The 18725-nt window shown below is 59.3% G+C and overlaps 1 protein-coding gene across 8 annotated transcripts; it reads right to left on the bottom strand.

The window, feature by feature from the left end:
- Positions 1-291: 291 nt before the first annotated feature.
- On the bottom strand, positions 292-18572 carry UBTF (upstream binding transcription factor). Of its 8 annotated transcripts, none has more exons than XM_040245168.1 (21): positions 15794-15975; positions 13211-13335; positions 11507-11682; positions 10873-10956; positions 10625-10780; positions 8156-8220; positions 7755-7875; positions 7287-7397; positions 6803-6936; positions 6491-6632; positions 6156-6197; positions 5906-6019; positions 5648-5803; positions 5138-5272; positions 4867-4977; positions 4372-4460; positions 4080-4269; positions 3278-3325; positions 2888-2959; positions 2646-2789; positions 292-2551 (listed from the first exon to the last, which is right to left on the bottom strand). In XM_040245168.1, exons 2-21 carry the CDS (start codon positions 13266-13268, stop codon positions 2426-2428), a joined length of 2274 nt encoding a protein of 757 aa, XP_040101102.1. In that variant the 5' UTR covers positions 13269-13335; positions 15794-15975; the 3' UTR covers positions 292-2425. The 8 variants fall into 8 exon arrangements, with proteins under 8 accessions (XP_040101102.1, XP_040101104.1, XP_040101106.1 ...); XM_040245170.1 differs by lacking the exon at positions 15794-15975 and adding an exon at positions 16264-18572 and having other exon boundaries at positions 1785-2551; XM_040245172.1 differs by lacking the exon at positions 15794-15975 and adding an exon at positions 16955-17207 and having other exon boundaries at positions 1785-2551.
- Positions 18573-18725: the final 153 nt, after the last annotated feature.

The following is an 18725-nucleotide window of genomic DNA, read 5'->3' as shown; positions in this document are numbered from 1 at the left end:
CATCACCTTCATTTTTCAAGGCAATGCATGCTGGGAGAAAATTTGTTTTCCAAATTCTCAGTCCTTAATGGTCTGACTACTTAAGTTAACAAACTGAATGAGAACGTGCAAGAACAGTAGCACAAAACAATGTGAAAATAGGTTGCTGTGGAGCCTTCAGGAATGAGGAAGATGGTTCTAGAAAGAAGAGGCAAACAAGTTGCCTTCAAGGGTCTTACCACACTGAGCCTGTTGGGTCACCTCTGCCACCACTCCCATTTCACTGAGTCCAGTGATCAGACAGCAGTCAAATCTTTGTATTTTTACTTTATTATACAAAAAAAGGGAAAACAAAACTTCCACAGTTGGCCTTAAGCTTAGGCAGACACCTCTAAGCCATTCCCTCCCACTTCCCATGATACAAATTCAAGTTGTGGTTGTTGTTGAAACCTACAAAAACACTTCTTAAATATTAGAAAAAACGGGGTGGGGGGGGGGGAGAGCAGGGGTTCTCCCACCCCAGTCATCCCATCCCAGTGCCAAAATGCACTCAGAGTGACCTCTTACAGCACCCACACCCCCACCCCCACAGCTATGTTTGTACTGTAAGAATTTTTCAATTTTTAAAACAGGAAAAAAAAGTGCCCCAAAGTTGTTTTAAATGAAAAACACATTCCACTAAAACACAACGGCGGCGCAGGGGCACTGGAACAGGGAAATGGGGCTCTCTGCAGGGGCTCTTGGGAAGAAATAGAACCTATGAAGCCCTGTACCTAATTCCAGGAGCAGGACGAAGAAAGGGGAGTGGGGAGTAGGGAGTGTCCCCCACTAGCTCCTCCCACCCCCAGCACCACATCCGAGGCAAAGCAGATTATCTACCTTCCTCTGTGAGCAGGACCCACCTTTCCCACCACACCTGCTAGACAAGAGTTCTTCCTCTTGCCTTTCAGAGGGGGAGGGTGGAAAAGCACAAACCCCCAATTAAATAGGTCACTGACATGATTGTTTAAAAAAACTTTGATCAAAAGCAACAACAAAAATTAAACCCACAGAGACTAGGTGGCTTGGCTTTTTGAGAGTCTAGGAATCAGGGTTCCAAAATCTGGGGGATGGCTGGGAAGGGTTAGGACAGCTGTCAAAGCAGCTTTTGCAGACCTTTCCCTCAGCTGTGGGTTTGGGGAGATGGGGTGGGGAAGGGAGCTGACCTGAGAAATCAAAGGAAATGGGGGTGGGGTAGCTGGAGGATATGGGGGGCAGGCAGGAAGGGTGTCTAAGAGCTTCCAACACATCTCCTGAAGCTCAGGTTCAGAGCTGACAGCGGCTGGGTGACCCCTCAGATGAGCTGGAGACACCGTTCCCGCCAAATAAAATATTTAAGGTTCACCTAGTCTGTCCCCCTCCCCACTGTCCTGATGGATACTGGAGACTTGCCATAGCGCCAATGGCCCTGGCTGAGGGAGACCAGCAGAGGAAGCACCAGTGGCTTCAGTACACCCGAACTGAATCAGAGATCAGGCAAAGCAGAAGATATGGAGAAAAGGGCCACCCCAACCTATCCCCACCAGGGTCAGTGTCTCCATAGCCCTCACAACCCTTTTACCTTCTCTTACACGCACAAATACACGTGCCTTTGCACACATCCACAGGTGCACCCATGCTATGTACAGGCCACACGCATACACACACGCACACACGCGCACACACACACACTTTTCCATACACGTCAAGACTGTTGTAAAAAAGCCCCAAACCTACCCTCTAAACCCTCCCTCTCCCAGAAATGACAACAGAGACGGCAGCCGAGATCGGTAGGAAACGTCTCGTTGACAGCTCAGAGCTTAAAAAAAAAATATATACACATATATAAAAAACACTTCTGCCCCCTCCTCCCCGCCCCCGTGAGTGGGTCCAGGCAGCTCCTTCCCGCAGGGGGCAGGGAAGAAGAGGGCCATGGGGCAAGGCCTATTTCTTCATAGGCGCCCACCCTCTTCTCCCATGTTCCCTGCCTCCAGTTCCAATGCAGGGATCCAGGCTGCAAGCCCCTCTGGAAAGGAAGGGGTCTTCCTCAAGCTTCCACCCTCCCTTGGGTTGGGCTGCAGGTGTAGGGGGCCTCACTGAACTCTTTGGGAACCCCGACCCACTCCCAGGTCCATTGTCCATGCCGGAAACCGCAAGTGCAGAAGAGGGGGTGGGCTGGACCAGTCCGGTGGTGGCTCAGTCTGATGGGTACGCTCCCTGGAGGGCCCCCCAGGGCTGATGTCTCTGAGGCCGCAGAGTTCTGGCCTGGGCGCCTCCAGCGCCTACCCCCCACCGTGTTTTGTTTTGTTTAAAAAAAAAAAAAAAAAAGAAAGAAAGAAAGTGGGGGAGGCCAAGGGGCAGGGGACAAAACATGGGGGAGAAACAAAGGTGTTCAGCTGGAGAAGGGAGCCCCGGGTGGGGCTGAGCCTCAGTTGGAGTCAGAGTCCGAGGAGTCCCCCGAGGAGGAGGAGCTGGAGCTGCTGCCCTCGGACTCGTTGTCCTCATCCTCGTCGTCATCCTCGTCGTCGTCCTCGTCCTCATCGTCCTCCTCGTTCTGGGCGACAAGGAAAGTGTGGTCACCGAGGGGCCGTCCTGGCAGCGCCCCCCCCACCCCCCGCCCCCCGCCCACCATGCCCCACCCACCCCACCTCATCCCCATCCTCGCTCTCATCCTCGCTGCTGGACTCGGAGGAGTCTCCGCCATCCTCAGAGGAGTCCCCGTTCTCATCGTCTTCCTCCTCCTCATCCTCCTCGTCTTCATCCTCATCCTCTTCATCATCATCCTCAGACTCCTGGGAGGGATGGAAGCACATCAGTGGTCCCTGCCATGCCACACCAGGCACCTCAAATCCCCCCACCCAGCCCCCCACTTCTGGGAGGGCCTCCTTACCGACTTAGATTGCAGGGCAGTCCGACTGGACTTGGGGTTCGGGCCTCGCAGCTTGGTCATGTTCTTACGTTTCTGTAGGAGGGGATGGGGACATGAGCAAAGGGAGTAGCCAGGAGTTCTGCACTGCTCCCCCCGAAAGTGAAAGTCGTGTCCAACTCTTTGTGACCCCATGGACTTGGTCTCCTCTGTCCATGGGATTCTCCAGTCCAGAATAATGGAGTGGGTAGCCACTGCCTTCTCCAGGGGATCTTCCCAACAGGGATCAAACCCAGATCTCCCAAACTACAGGCGGATTCTTTACCGTCTGAGCCACCAGGGAGCAACCCCCTAGCCCCCACCCCCACCACAAGTTCCCTCCTTATCCCCACAGCACCCTGCTCCCAGACTCACATTAGAGATGTACTCTTTATACGCTGCACGTTCCTGGGGAGACAGACTCTGGGGGAGACAGAGGAGGAGGTGAGGGCGGGAACATGACCCAAACTACTGCTGACTGAGCACACTGGTCAAGCACCAGGCAGTGGGCTCAGCTCTGACCATCATGCCACCTGCACCCATCCCAGTCTCCTTGGGTCTCTGCAGAGAACCCTAAGGACCTGAGAACACAGCTTAGTATTTCTGCTTAACATGCCCCAAAGCCTTTTCTAAGCTACCCCATCCTAAGAATGTTTGCTTTCCTGTCTGTCCTGTGCTCTACCCAAATGGAGGCTCCAGAGTCAGGGCCTTCCTCAACTCAGAGAAGCGCCCCCGGAAGACTACCCCAGAAGTCAAGCCCAGAGCCACTGCCAAGGCAATCTGGGGCTCACCAAATGTCTGGAACCCTTAACCCCTGCTATTCCCCCTGGGTCCTTGGCCAACCCACCTGGGTGGCTGGGGAGGACACTGGTGACTCTCCCCACTTTACAGATCTGACTGCTCAAGCAAGGCACAGAAGGGGAGCTCAGAGGCTAGAGGCTGAGCCAGAGTCTTGGAGACATCCCCTGGTCCCGGCTGGAGGGAGGAAAAGTCAGTCTGACTTGGATCTTCCTACTCCCTGGCTGTGTGACCTGGGGTAAGTTACTTCACCTCTCTGAGCCTCAGTTTCCTTATCTCTGATAGTAACCATTACCCTGAAGGACTGCTGGGACGCTGAATGAAATCATGAATGCAGACCAGCCAGCATGATGCTTCCTAGGGTCCCCTGCCCTCTCACCTTGACCCATAGGTCCAGGTTCACTTTGTACTGTTTCTGCTGCTCCTCGGCCTGCTTCTTGTAGTGCTCCTTCTGGCTCTGGGAGATGCGGTGCCAGCGGCTGCCAATCTCCACCATGCGCTCCTTCAGCGGCAGGTGGTTCAGTTGCCCATTGGACAGCAGCTCCTGGGAGAACTTCTGATAACCATTCCTGGGAGGGGTGGGTGTCACAGGGAGGGTCAGGACACCAACCAAGCAGCCCCTCCACCCGACCCTCCCCACCCCGAGGAGGGACTCTGGCCCCCAGACTCACATCGGAGGTTTCTTGGGTTCTCCCTGGAACTTCATCTTCTTGGAGGAGTTTGCAGCAGCCGGGGGTGCCCGCCTCTCACTGAGCTCTCTCTGTGAGGACACCCAGAAAGGTCACTATCCTCTCTCCTGCCCCATACCTGCAGTCCCTAGCTGACTCTCCTTTTAAGTGCCAGGCAGGAGGAGAAACTAAGGCACAGATAGGGAGCAATTTCCTAACCACTCACGCCTTCGTCATGTAGGTCCTGCCGTCTGAAAGTGGTTTCATAATTGCACTCACATGATTGGTATCCTCACTCTCATTTTACTGATGCATGACTGAGGCTCAGAGAAGGAAGTTAAAAGACTTATTCAGGGTCACACAACCCAAGCCGGGACTTCTGGCTCCATGCAGTAAGGAAAGCCACCCACCCGAGAGGATGTTCCTGAGTTTTAAGTGGGAGGAGGTGGCCCCAGCTCTATCCTGTCCCACAGAGCTAACCAGAAGCCCCTTTCCCACCTCGTATCGCTTTTGGTCTTCGGCTGCCTTCTTAATCCACATCAGTTTCTCCTTCTTTTCCATGTTGTTCCAAGTCATCTCCATGGCTTTCAAGGCCTTCTCCCGGTCATTCTGGGGACAAAGAAGGGTGTCAGAAGTGGGAGGGGTCACCTGGGGCTGCCCACTGTGTGGGCAGTAGCAGAACAACTCCTTTCCGAAGAGATTAATGATAAAGCAACTACTTATGCAGAAAGAAAGAAAGGAAAAAGACCCCTTTCCCATTGCCTGCTACCTTGAAGCGGGCCAGGTAGTCGCCGATGACACTCTGTTGCCAGATCTCCTCTGCTCTCTTGGGCGACTCCGGCAACTTGCCTGGCTTCCTCTCCGACTGGGCCTTCAGCGCCGCCTCCCGGGCCTTGTACTTGGCCTGCGGAGGGACAGCAGAGGCGTCAGCCTTCCGGCCACCCCCAGGGGGCGCGCACGGCCCATCCTGCAATGGAAGGTTCTCCCCGCCACCAATGGGTGGGGTGGGGCAAGCGGAGGCGTGGGCTGGTGCAGATGTCTCCAGCCAGGGGCTCAAGCCGCCCAGCGGCCCGGCTCCCCAGGGAGCCCACAGCCCACAGCTGACAGCTTCCCGCCTTCCGGCTAGCTAGGTTCCCAGCCCCACCATCTGCGCTCAGGCCGCTGTGTGGCTCACACCTCACACACACACCCGGGGCAGGGTGAGGAAGTGCAGCTAGCCCCTGGGGGAGAAGCGGCCCAGACTCTGCCTGGCAGCCCCTTCTGGTCTGGCAAGCCTGACCTTTTTCTTCTCCGACAGGTCATTCCACATGCGGGCCAGCAGGCGGGTCAGCTCGCTCTCTGAGAGCTCGGGCCGCTCCTCCTGCAGCTGCCGCCGCTTCTCTTCCGAGAAGATGAACATGGCTGACACGGGCCTCTTGGGCTTCTCCGAGCCGCCCTTGTAGATGTGCAAAGAGGGTCGGCGTCCACGGGGTGCTCACAGGGAGCCCCGCCTCTTCCCCTCCACCCCACCTGCTGCTTGGTCATGCCCCCTGCCCACCTTGCCCGCATCCTGGGAGGGCTTCTTGGAGGCTGGGCTGGTGGCTTGCTTCTTGTTGATGTTCAACATCTTCTCTTCCCCCAGGACCCGCTGCTGCTCCTCTTCAGGCAGGCTCTGATCAGGGAAAAAGAGGGGGCAGCATAGGGTTGAATATGTAGTCCCCAGGCTGTGTCTGTTGTCCTGGGGGCCTTGCTCACCAACCACTCCCTGGCCTCTCTCTGCCCACTGCCCTCCCCAAAGGAACACTCACCTCTAGAAAACGGAGCAGGTCCACCTCATAATCCTTCTTTTTCTGGGAAAGGAAGGGGAGTCAAGGTCAGTCAGGGGGCAGCCTCACTGGAGACCTCCTATGCTCCAGGGACCAACAGTAGCCTCTCAGCAGACCGTCCAGAGCCTGGCCAGGGCCCAGTCTCCCTCCACACCTGGTAGGCAGGAGGCCCAGGACCCTGCCTTAATCAGCACAGACACTAAACCAAGCACAACACCGCGTGTAAAGCAAGGGCCCAGGGTCAGACTTCATGCTTCAAAACCCCAAGGTTCTCCGGGCGTCCCGCCACTCCAGGGCTGGCCCCTGCCCCGGCGCACCTGGTCGCACTTCTTGTGATAGGCGTCTTTCTCCTTCTGGGAGAGCAGCTTCCACTGCTGGCTGCATAGCACCATGCGCTCTGTGCTGGGCACGTCCTTCATGTTGGCCATCAGCTCTGCGCAGTACAGTGAGTAGCTGTTCCTGTCACAACCGGCAGTAAGGGAAGAGCATGCCTGTGAGTGACCAGGGAGGCCCAGGGCAGCGGCCTCCTTACTTCCAGAGCCTGGGCCGAGGTCCTTCATCAGCCCGGCTCCCTAGCTGCCTGCCGGCTCACTCCCCACCCCCCAACCCCAGAGCAGGGCAGCGCTCACGGAGGTGGCTTGGTGGGTCGCCCATCAAACTTGTCCTTGAGCTGGCGTTCAGCCTTGGTGAGGGTGGACTTGGTGATCCCCTCCTCACTGATGTTGAGCTCGGGGTGCTTCTGGATGTAGTCACGCATAATCTCCTGCAGAGTGAGGTTGGGGGGATGGAGGGCAACGGGGTGTGGGGTTAGCCGGGGCCGGGGGGTGGGGGAGAGCCGCTGGGGAAGGGAGGCAGGGAGCCAAGCTGGGGGGTGGCCGTGCATCTGCTGTGTCACAAGAGACGTGGTGCCCTGCCCTGCCCTAGCCTGAGATCTCATGTTGGGGGGGGGCGGGGGGGGCAGGGAAGGTAGGGGCAGAGGTGAGGGGCCCAGAAGGCCCCTCCCTCAGTGACGGGATGGGCAGTGACTGCCTCCCGCAGAACGCGGAGGCCGCAGAGTCAGAGGGCAGAGGCTCGTGAAGAGCCGGACGGGGAGGAGCGCAGCGGAAGCCTAACCTCGTACTCCTTCCGCTGCTCCAGGGCCTTATGAATCCATTTCAGCCTCTTTTTGTCCGAGAGCTGAGACCACTGCTTCCCCAGGGAGTCCTTCACCTCCTTCGTAGTGGCCTGCAAACCAAAAGCCGTCAGACACACACAGGCAGCCAGGGGGAGGGGGGAGGGGAAGGGGAGGGGGACACAGAGGCCCCCGCCCCCTCAGGCCATAGGAGGTCACAAGAGTGTCCCCCACGGGCCAGGAGGGGAAGGCAGAGAGGCGGAGGGTCCCGCCTGGGTGCGAGGGGACAGGCTCACAACACGCACACGCACGCACGCACACGCCAGCTGGCCCAGGCCCTGTCCATGCAGCCCACCCCTGGGGAGGGGCCTCCTCTCCTGCTCCCCTGCACCGTGCCCGGCCGACCTGCCGCGGCTCCCCCCTTGCCACCACCGTGCGCCCTCCCCGCCACCCCTTGGCCGGACACTCACATCTGGCCGCACTTTGAGATACACCTTCTTCTCGTGGGTGTACCACAGCTGCTGGGGGGTTTTGGGCTTCTCGGGGATGTCCGACTTCTTGGCATTCTGGATTAGGTCTGGGTGATCCTCCCTAGCCAGGGCACGGGGAGCGACAGTCAGTGGTTGGGAAGGGCGGTCCTGCCAGGGCAGACCCTGGCTAGCTGCCCCACTCGCTAAGGCTCCTCAGCCCATCAGCTGGGGCCTAGTGGACCAGTGGTTAGCTGCCAGTCTCTGCCCCTGAGCGTGAACCACTATGGTCAACAAGTGACCCATCCATCTTCCATGCCTCATGGGTGGTGAGCGCCAGGCTCTAATCCCCTCTCCTGCCACACCCAGCACCCTGTGGCCTCCTCTGGGCTCCACTGCCTTACCTGAATCGGGCGAGGTTTCGCTCAAACTCCTGTTTCTCCCTCTGGAAGTCCTGAATATATTTCATCTGGGGGGAGGAGGCGATGGGGTCATCCATGACCCAAGAGCTGAGCCACAAACCCCACCAAGTCCTCCTTGCTAGCTATTTTGCCTCCCTGTCAGTGATGTGTATGGAGAATGTCATGAGTGGGGGGGGGGGGGGAGGGGAGGAAGGGAAGATGGTGGCCTGCCTTCCAGTGGGTTCGCGGGGGGCGGGGGGGACTCTGTAGTCCAGACACTAGGAACTACAGGGGTCTCCCAGAACACATCCCATCCCCTCACTTTAAGAAAGGGAGAGTCCCAGGATGGGGGTGGAGGCGGGGTGGCCACATGGCATTACCCAGTCATTCACTAAGCAGTGACAGCGCTGGGATTCCCCGAGAGAGTCCCCCTCTGCCTTTCCCCAACACCAAGGAAACCCCCAGGGAGGGAGTCAGGGAGGGCATAGGCCTTGCCTGTCGCTCGCACCTCCTCTGTCTGTGGCAGCTAATACTAGTGTGCCCTCTCAGGTGGCCCACAGGGCCGGGGGCAGGCTGAGTCCCACTTCTAAGGCACTGAGGAGAGAGACTTAACTGACCGCAGCCCAGAGTGAATTCTTGTCTTCTGAAGCTGGATTTCCCCCGACCTCCAATCCGCTATCTTTGGGTCCCTGGTTGTCCTTGGCGATCCTGACACCATCCCTGCCACAACCCTCAGTCATGACCACTTTCCCTGCCTCCGATCCCTTCTTCCAGGTTTTTGGCTCCCTGCGCCCTCCCTCCCCCAGCTCCTTCCTTCTCTCACCCTGGTCCCCCCTTCCCACCATCCCATCTCTATCCCTGCATCCTTCCTGCCTCCCTGCACCCCTCCCTCTTGGACTTCTTTTCCAGCCTCTCTCTTTCCCTTCCTCGTCTACTTCCCCTCCTGGCCCCAGTTCAACGTCCCTCTTTCCTTTCTCCCTCTTCTTCCCAGATTCACAACCAGAATAGCGCTGGAGGAGGCCAGGGACACATGCTACTTGAGCCCAACCTCTGCCTCTCATCAGGTGCGAGAAGCGAGGCAGTTCTGCTTCCCTCTGAGGTTTCCACAAAAAAACCGAGAGCAGAGCCCTGCCTCCTTCGCCCCAGTCTCAGCTCTCCTCTCACAGAAATAGCAGCTTTCAGAGCCAGAAGGCACCACCCAGATCAGGCTCAACCTCCACGCCTCAGATCAAGACCAGGCCCAGAGGATGGAAATGATTTACCAAAGGGCACATGCACGGTGATGCAGTGGCAGCTCAGGGAAACAGGCTCACTGTGTCCCCTAGGCCAGCACCCTGTCCACTGTACCTCGGAGTTTCCTCTGTCCCGCCCTGGTCCTGAGACCCTCTGCCTCTCCCTCTCACCCCATGGGAATGTCTGGGCATTGTGTATACAGTCAGCTCTGCAATAGCCCCATCGGAGGGGTCAAGAATAGCTCCAGCGATTCATACTCCGGCTTGGTTCAGGCAGCAGCTGCAGACAGCTGGATCGACCCAGTCAAGCGAGCTCCTTTTTTTGGGTGCAAGACCAGGCCATGTGAGCCCAAAGCCAGGGTGTACAAACTGGGACAAGGGCTGCTCCCAGGGCTGGTGCCCTCCCAAGAGCCGGCTGCCTACAACTGTCTCCTCTCCAGCAAGTGTGCCTTCTTGTCTCTTCTGCTGCCCCTCGCTAGCATCTCTCCCTGGCTCCATCTCACCGCGCAGTATCTCCTCTGTGCGTCTCTCTCTGCCCACCGCCTCTCACTCTTGTCCTACCTGCAGGCTCCTCCGATGCTGTGCTGCCTGTTTCTCCCAGGGACCACACAACCTCACTGTGTTGACCATGTCCACCCCTGCCTGGGAGGCTGGGGCAGCCTCTACCCAAGGTTAGTGGGCTTGACGATCTGGGACAGCACGGGGCCACAAAGGACAATGTGTGTAAGGGGGAGGAGGTCCATGGAACCTGGGGACACGCTCGTTACCTGCCTAGAGAAGAGGGCTAGGCAGGGAGCCCAGGCACTAAACCATGGTCCTGGGACACGACGCCCTCCTGCACCCCAGTTCCTCTGACCGCAAAATCCAGACCACTCAGTCTCCTGGAGTTACCTCTATGAGCATCAAGTGAGACCACGTGGGGAAACGTCAGACGTGAATGGCTGTGCAAGCCTAACAGTGAGGACATGTGTGTGAAAGCGGACATGTGTGTTACGGTGTCTGTCTTGGTCGTGGTTACATCTGTAGCAGTGCCAACACCTGAGGGTGTGTGGGCCCGGGGGGCGATGATCAGGTGCGCTCCCCAAGGCCCTCCTCTACTCTGCTGACCCACCCACGCCCCTGATGCCAGATCCCTCGGTCTAAACCCTTGCTGCCCCCCTCCCCCCACCAGCCAGATAACCTACACCATACCAGCTTCTCCCCACCTCTTCCCTCCGCACCTTAGCCCCCCGCCCCCCACCTTCTTCTTCTCCGGCAGTTCCTTGTATTTCTTGGACAGAATCTTGGTCAGGTCCAGGTTACTCATCTCTGGGTGGAGTTTAGCATACTTGGCCCGCTTCTCCATGAAGAAGCGAAAGTAAGGGGTCAGGGGCTTCTTTGGGAAGTCCGGATGTTTCTGGAAGGAGGGACAAGACACAGTCTAGGTGAGACACTGTTCTTTGAGCCTTGCTTTTCTGAACTCTCGTGTTCCTCCACCTGGAAACTCACCTTGAGTTTTTTGCCTTTGTAAGGATTTTTAACGTGTTCCTGAGCATCGAGGATCAATTCTGTCAATGTACGGAACTTTCTCACCTGGAGGAAGAAAGGAGGTGAGGATAAGGGGAAGTGCCAAAGAGGGGAATGCCACCTAGGAGCATACCCTCGTTTTCCAACAGGCCTTCTCTACTTTCCACTAGATTGAAGATATCAAAGGAGAAGGGCTGGGGTCGAGAGCAACACAGCTCAGGCTGTGCTGATACCCAGGCACTGGCCCATGTTTACTGCAGAGGTCTGGGCAGTCAGTACACATCGTAGGAGAGCAAGAAGGCGACCACCTGACCTCGAAATGGTTGTCCATGTCAGCACCTCATTCAATCCCCAGAACAGCTCAGGTGACAGATGCTCTAAGACGGTAAATATTCAAGGCCACATAGCTTAGAAAGTAGAACTGAGAAGTCTTGGCCAGTGCTGTCAACCGTGCCAACTCCCGAAATGCACAGGGGCGACCACACGAGGACCTCGCCTGGTCTCTTTCCTTCCTGTTTATAGACTTCTGTTTCATCTCCCCCACCAAGAAGGCTGAAGCAAGGGTAGGTGGAGATGTGTGTTCGAATGTGTTGGGGAGGGAGGGGGAATCCATTACCTCGTTAGAAATCTCCACCCATTTCAGCTTGCACATGTCTCCAGAAAAGTCTTTAAATGCTACTTTTTCCCAGTCCATATGTGACTCGGTGGTTTTGAACTTGGAGCTGTCATTGGATGGAATGTTGTTCTTCATGCATTCCAGCAAAGTCAACATGTCTTCCTGGGACCAGCGGTCTGGGAAGGGTAAGAAAGGCCATTATGCCTGGCTCATGCTAGCCCGCATCTGTTCCCCGGTCCTTAAGCACTCAACCCTTCCTTCCCGGAGCCTCTCAGACCCTTCAGATGGTTATCTCCATCTGAAGACACAGACAACGCATGGCCTGGCCCTAAGGAAAAGCTGTGGCCGTATAGATTAGAGCAGGGACTCCAGTCCAGACAACATCACACCTGGAAAACCAGACTTGGGCTCAAGTTTGGCTTACTTCAAAGCTATTATCATTTCTAACGTGCCAACCTGCCATGGGTTACAATTTATTGTAGGGAAGGGGGGAGGGGAAGGAAGCCACAGTGATTTGGGACCCTGTTGGAGAACAGCTAGCTTACTGCAGAAGAAAGGGAAACAAAGGGGCCACACACCTAAACGTGAAGCTAAATTCAGTCCCAGCTCTACATGGCTACCCTAAAGGTGCAGACTGAGGCAGGGGTGTGGGCCGCAAGGAGAACCCACGGCAATGTTTTGCTCCAGCATAGCTGGAGACTAACATTAGAGATATGAGTATTCCACCACCCTACCCTCTCTCTCAGAAAGGACCAAAGGAGACTTTGGAGCAAGTAAAACAATGGTAGAGCCATACAAGGCAGCTATGAGGCAAAGCCAGCAAGTGGGCAAAGGGTGAGCTCTGCTCCAGGGAGGGCCCCCCACCCTAGAATTCTGAGTTGTCTTCCCAGCCCAATTCCCCATGGAAGCAAAAAAAAAGAAAAAAAAAAGGAGTCTGGACCAGCCATTTCCAGCCACTGAAAGGCAGCTCCATTAAGGGCTCTCTGGAGGGGACTACTGGGGAAGGTGAGCTAGGGTGATAGCCAGCCATGGCTAGGAGTCAAAAGGGCTCTTGACTTGCATTCACATCTGGTCACCTGGGTCAGGGTTTTTGCAGGAGGGTCACATGAACCCATAATCCTCTCTCCTCCCAGTGCCCCACAGGCATTGCCAGATGCTCAGATTCATCCTACCCACCCTGCCACCCTACAACTGGATCCCCACTGGATGGGGCAGAGTATAATTAAGTGTGTTTGAGGTCTCCAGCCATCAAAACACCCTTTCTCTCCAACCTGCCTCACCAAAAACTATGCCCTCTTAATAACAATTAAAAAAAAAAAAAACCCTGAAAAGCTTTCCCAACCCCTCTCATCTCCCCCTTGCTCCCATATCCCTTGTCTCTCCTCCCATTCCAGGACACTGCTGAGGACACACTCGGGGTGACTGGGAACCCCAGAGGGAAGACTTAAACAGGCCTCCTCCTCCCTCTCTAACCTGGGGGCAGGGGGAATGGAGTGTGAAAAATACAATTTGCAGGTTCAGAGCCAAATAATTTGGGTTTAGCCAAACACCCAGTGTGAGGGGTGTTTGACACTCAAGCGCCTTCCTCCCATTTCAGTTCAGAGAACCCCGATGGGAGAAAACCTTTAGAAGGGGAGTGGACCTCGCATACCTACGTGATGATGGAGGGTTTAAGTTAAAGAGGGCTGAGGCTGGGGCTCCTACCTTGGCCTTTAGGGGCGGCCATTTCCAGGTCTGTGGGGCAGTCGGCTTCTCCGTTCATTCTCCAGCCGTCCAGCCACTTCCTCGGTCGTGCTGGCCAGGCAAGCCGGGGTCAAAGCCACCTCACCCTTTAGAAGAGACACCAGTCCCCTCTCAGGCGGGCTGAGAAGTGGGGGACTGTCTATCACTCCCTCCCCGAAAGGGGAGGGGGACATAACCCCACACTCTCAGACAGACCCAGCCAAGACTCCAGAAGACTTGATGAGTTGGTGGGGGTGAGAGTGCACTCCTCTACCTCCTAACCCCACCCCCAGCCCCTACAGCCTCTACAGCTCCGTTCATAGGCGTGCGCCCTCCGCTGCCCACGCGAGACACTGCTCCGCGCTCCAGCGCGCCGCGAGCGCCCGCCCTCCGCCCTCCTTCCCCCACCCCAGCCAAAAAAAAAAAAAAAAAACTCCTCCTCTTCTGTGCGCCCCGCCCCGGGGAGGCCCCAGGCTGGAGGGCGGGGGAGGAGGAAGGGCGGGTAAAGGGCGCGCGCGGTCGCGGAAGCGGGCACGCGCCTCAGTCTCCTCCTCCCGCTCCCCCCGGCCGGTTCCCCCCGCCTCCGCAACCCGGCGGGGACCCGGACGCAGCGCAGCCGCCGCCAGCCCCGGAGCGCAGCGGCCGCACCGCCCCCGGGGACCGGATCCGGATTCCCGACGCCCTCCCCCTCAGGCTCCCGACGCCGTCCCCGCCCGCCTGGGCGGGCAAGCAGCCGGAGAGAAGCGGCCTGGCCTGCCCCCCGCCCCCGAGCCACCCACCCCGGCCAGAGGCGCCGCCACCGCCCAGCCACCCCGACGCGCACGGAGGAGCCCGGCGCAGAGGCGCGACCACGGCGGGAACCGCCGCCTCCTCCCCCGAGCCTGCGGCCCAGCCCCGCCGGCGCCCCCGCCCGGGCCTCCGGGGAGCCGAGCCAAGGAGAGGGCGGGAGGACGGCGGCCGGGAGGCGGGAGAGCAGCGCTCACCGGCCCCGCCGCCCCCTCCGGCGGCCGGCGAGAACTGCGCCTGCCGGCTCGGAGAAGCGCGGGCTCCTCCGCCCGCGGCCGGGGCTCGGCTTGGGCCTCGCTTCCTGCCCTCCCCTCCCCCGGCTCTCGGCGTCCTCTCCATTTGCCCTGGTTCTCTCTCGCCCAGTTCTCTGCCTGGAAGTCGCCCCGGGTCTCCTCCACGCGTCCACCGCACCCACGGCTCGCTCCCCGCCGCCTGGCCCCGGCCCCGACCCGGCGCGCGTCCTCAGCCGCCTCGGTTACCCGGCGCAGCGCGGCCTCCGGGCTTCCCGCTCCGGCGGCTCCCTCCCCGGCTCTGAGCGGCGGCGCCCTCCCCCGCTCGGCCGGGCACAGCCGCAGCTCCCTCCCGCGGCGGCAGCGGCTCCTCCTCCGGGCGCGGCGGCGGCGGCGCTGGGGCGGCGGCTGCTGCTGTGGCGGCGGCGGCTGCGGCTGTGGCTGCTGCCTGCTGCTCCTCGCGGCGAAAAGCACAAAGCACAGCGCCCTCCGCCTGCAGGCAGCCCGCCCGCCGCCCGCCCGCCGGCCCCGGCCTCAGCTCGCACACCCCCCGCCGCCGCCGCAGCCTCCGCCGCCGGAGCGGGGAGGAGGAGGGAGAAGGGAGGAGGAGGAGCGGGAGGGGGGGCGGGAGAAGCGGGGCAGCGAGCGCGTCCTTCCCCGTAGAGCGCACACCGACCCCCGGGGAGCGAGCGCCAGCCCGCCCGCCTCGCCGGCTCCGCTCCCTCCCACAGCCTGCCCGGGCGGGCTCCGCGGGGGGCAGCTGGGAGGAGGGGCGGGAGCTGGGGGGACCCGGGCGGCCGAGGCGGAGGGAAGGAAGGAGGGGAGGGGGGTAGTGCTGCTGGTGGTGGTGGTGGTGGCGGCGGCGGCGGCTGCTGCTGCCGCCGCCGCCGGGGAGGGGGGGTCGGGGCAGGGAGACACGCAGCCGCCCGGATGGCGGCGGGGCTCGGAGCCGAGGCGGGCGGGCGCCGAGAGCGACCTCGCCAGACCCGCGGGGGAACTAGCAGGCTCGGCCGGCGCAGGAGGGAGGGCGCCAGGCGCGACCGCAGAGAGGGTGCCGGAGGGCCCCCCGGCAGCTGGAGAGGCTCCGGGGGTGTTTGCAGCCCGGCTCCAGAGCTCTCTCCCCCAGCTCAGATTCGGGCTTCCACTCCAGCCCTCACCCGCTCACTCGCCCGCCTCCTGGAGCGGGCGTTTCGCGCCCACCCTTATCCCCGGAGCGTAGCCACCGGCTTGGGGCGCACGCAAGCCAATCGCCGTGCCAGGCTTCGGAGCCTGCCTTGCTAAGCAGCACACACACGAAACTTGAAAAAAAAAAAAAATCCCTAAAAAATGTCCTCTTTGCAAATTAAAACAGAAGAAAAAAAATCTCCTTTGCTCTTTAAATCCCGCAAACGGCGATAAAGCGACGAGTCGGCGGAGGAGCCTCTGTGGGAGCTGGTTCAATCCAGCCCGGCATGGCTCCCCAGGCCTGCCCGGGCGCATGGAGATCGGCGCCGCCGCCACTCGCAGAAACCCCTCTCCCCCGAAATCCGCGGCGCCGGGGCTCACTTACCGAGCGTGTGAATGGGAGCACGGGCCAAGGGCACCTTAAGGGTGCGGCGGGCCGAAGAGCTGAGCCGCAGCTCCGCCGCAGCCGACGCCGGGGCAGCAAGCCGCCAGACAAAGCCCGAGATGGCGAAGCGGAGCGACGGCTAATGGCGAGCCCCACGCGCCGCGCTCCGCCCGCCCCGCTCCGCCCGCCCGCCCGCCCGCCTCGGCGCAGCGCAGCGCCGCTCCGAGCGCTAGCCCGTCAGAGCCGCCTCGGCGCCGCCGCCACCGCCTCCCGGGCCACCCCGGCCTCGCCTGGCCCCTCCGCCTCCTCCGGGCGACTCAGCCTCACCCCTTCCCTCCCACCGTGCTGGGGGCTGCACGAAAATAAAAAAAAAAAAGAAAAGGAAAAATGCTTTTCTTTTTTTTTTTCTCTTTTTGGCAGGGCGGGCGTGTTGAGACTTTCGAGTCTTTTTGCCCCCAGCTCGCACTCACCTGCGGAGCCGCCGGGAGGGCTGGGGGTGGGGGCGCGTGGGGCTGGAGCCGGCGAGCGCGGGTTGAAAGCTAGCCAAGCTCTGCAGCGCCCGACCCGGGCGTATACGCCGCCGCCAGTCCCCGCAGAGAAATCGTCCTCCTACCCCCGCCTCCATCGCTCTGCGTTTCTCTTCCAATCAGCCGATCGCTTGGCGGCTCCTCCATTCTCCGGCCAAGCCTGCTGCCTAGAGCGAGCTCCACTCCTCCATCTGCTCGCCCGGCTCCTCGCTCCCCTGCCGAGGCCGGCGAGGCGACGTGGGGCCGGAGGGGGATTTGCGAGGGAACCTGCCGGCTTCCCGCTCCCATTGCTCCCTCCCCGCTGCCTCCTGCTTCTCTCCTGCGTCTTTCCAACTCTCCCCTGTCGCCACTGGTGTGTGTCTGAGTGTATGCGCGGGTTTCTTTCTTTCTTTTTTTTTTTTTTTTTTTATTGCTCTTTGCTTTTGCAACCCTGGAGCCAAAGCAGGGTGGGGGGAGAGAAAGGGGGGGGGGGGGGTTACCAAAAAAAAAAAAAAAAAAAGGCAAGCAAGAAAAGCTCTTAGGTTTGCAACACATTGGAAAACCGGGGGAGTGCCCCGCCTCGTCCGTTCTCGGTGCCCCGCGAGGGCCTTCCGGGTTTTAGAGCGAACCTCTCGCTATTCTCAATGCCCCTCACCTCCTCCGAGTTTAGGATCCGAGGAGTCCGAGCAAAGAGTTCTCCCCCCGGGCCATAGTAAAGGGGTGTCAGGGTGAGAGTTGGGGGCATTTTTCAAGAAGCAGCAACCATCCGTCCCACCCCTGCTTCGGTAGCTGGGCCGCGGGAGTCGGTTGAGAGCAAAAATCCCGGTGGGTTTAGGCGAAGGGGATTCCGGGGCGAAGCGGAGCCGCGAGACCGCGCTTCGCGCATCTCCCCTTCGGTCTCTGCCTCCAGTCTCCAGCCTGCTCCCCCTTTAATTTCCACCCCACCCCCCCTTTAATCTAATTTCTTCCAACTCCACCTTTGTTGTTAACCGGCGTCACGCCCGGACCAGCCAATCCCCGGCACGCTATCAGCTTGTCAAAAAGGCTTGGCCAGCCCTGGGAAAGCAGGCCGCGGGCTCTTCTCCCCCTGCCCCTCCTCCCCTCGGCGGCGGTGGGGAGCCGCGAGGGGAGCCTGGCACCCCGGCCTCGCCGCCAGAGCCGCAGCGGGGCAGGCTTCCCGTAGGCCTCCGCTCTCCACCATCCTGCGGGCCGGAGAAAGAAAGGCCTAGGCGCGACCACCATCTACCCTCCCACTGCCGTCGGCTGCGGTTGTCTGTCTCTGCCTCTCCTCCACCGAGAAAGGTTCATCTGGACGCAGGAAGCCAGAAGACGGTCTGAAGAACGCCTGCTTCCATCAGGCGAGCCTACGGTTTGGGCCATCGCTCCGGGGCGGCGCCATCGCCCCCGGCTCTAGGGATGCCAGCCTACCATAGCGGCACTGCCAGCTGGGCCGCCGGCCCCTTTGGACTCTTTCCCCTGTCACACAGCCTTCTCCATCCTCACACCACGGCCTCGCTGTTGCTGTAATTTCTCTTGTCTCCTGGGAGAACTGAGAGTCCTTTCCCAGGACTTCCACAGCCCACATCTGCCACGTTTCACAAACCGGGAGGAAAATCTTGTCAAGATCTGGTGTGTCCGGATTTTTTAGTGGGTAGGAGGGGCCGATTTACCTTGATGCTAATGAAGCTTAAGCTTCAGGGCCCCTCATCGCAGGCTATCTCTTTACTTTTGATTCATCATTTGGTATTATTTTTTACTCCCCCTTCCCCCTCCCCACAAACCCAGTTCTGCCCTTGGAACCTACAGAGGGCATTTTGTGAAGGACCAAGCCATGTCACACTGTACTTAGAACCTGCTGCTGCTGCTGCTAAGTCGCTTCAGTCGTGTCCGACTCTGCGTGACCCCATAGATGGCAGCCCACCAGGCTCCTCCGACTCTGGGATTCTCCAGGCAAGAATACTGGAGTGGGTTGCCATTTCCTTCTCCAACTTTGAACCTGCAGGGAATGACTTTCTTGTTTTGACTTCGAAACATCAAAGGGTTTGGAGTCAGAAGTCCCGGGTTTCCAGCCTCTGGGCTTTCCCACCTTAACAGTGTGAGTTTGATTAAATGTCTTACCTTCATCTGATCCCAGTTTTCTTGTCTATAAAGTTAGAATAGCAGCTGTGTGGTTACTTCAGTCCCGAGGGTCGCACGACAATTGCATCCGCGGCGAGTATCCTGCAGCATTCCCCCACTACTGCAGCAGTAGTCACGAGTTTGCCCCTCAACCCCAAACCTTTCCTCAACGGATTAACAGGAAGGCCAGTAATGGTGAAGCTTAAATGGGGAATGAAGTACAAAGGCTACCTGGTGTCTGTAGATGGCTATATGAACATGCAGCTTGCAAACACAGAAGAATACATAGTGGAGCATTGTTTGGACAT

Source organism: Oryx dammah, unplaced genomic scaffold (assembly GCF_014754425.2).
Source record: "Oryx dammah isolate SB20612 unplaced genomic scaffold, SCBI_Odam_1.1 HiC_scaffold_8, whole genome shotgun sequence".
Taxonomy (NCBI): Eukaryota; Metazoa; Chordata; class Mammalia; order Artiodactyla; family Bovidae; genus Oryx; species Oryx dammah.
The sequence above is the reverse complement of the archived record's forward strand: the minus strand, read 5'-3'. Positions and strand labels throughout refer to the sequence as shown.

What these genes read in the sequence shown, in the direction of transcription:
- UBTF (XM_040245170.1), bottom strand. Translation starts at nt 13,268, where the DNA reads ATGAACGGAGAAGCCGACTGCCCCACAGACCTGGAAATGGCCGCCCCT. An exon ending in AAGACCAAAAGCGATACGAG is followed by an intron (nt 4,461 to 4,866) that starts GTGGGAAAGGGG and finishes GTGTCCTCACAG; the next exon opens with AGAGAGCTCAGTGAGAGGCG. An exon ending in CTGCCCTGCAATCTAAGTCG is followed by an intron (nt 2,790 to 2,887) that starts GTAAGGAGGCCC and finishes CATCCCTCCCAG; the next exon opens with GAGTCTGAGGATGATGATGA.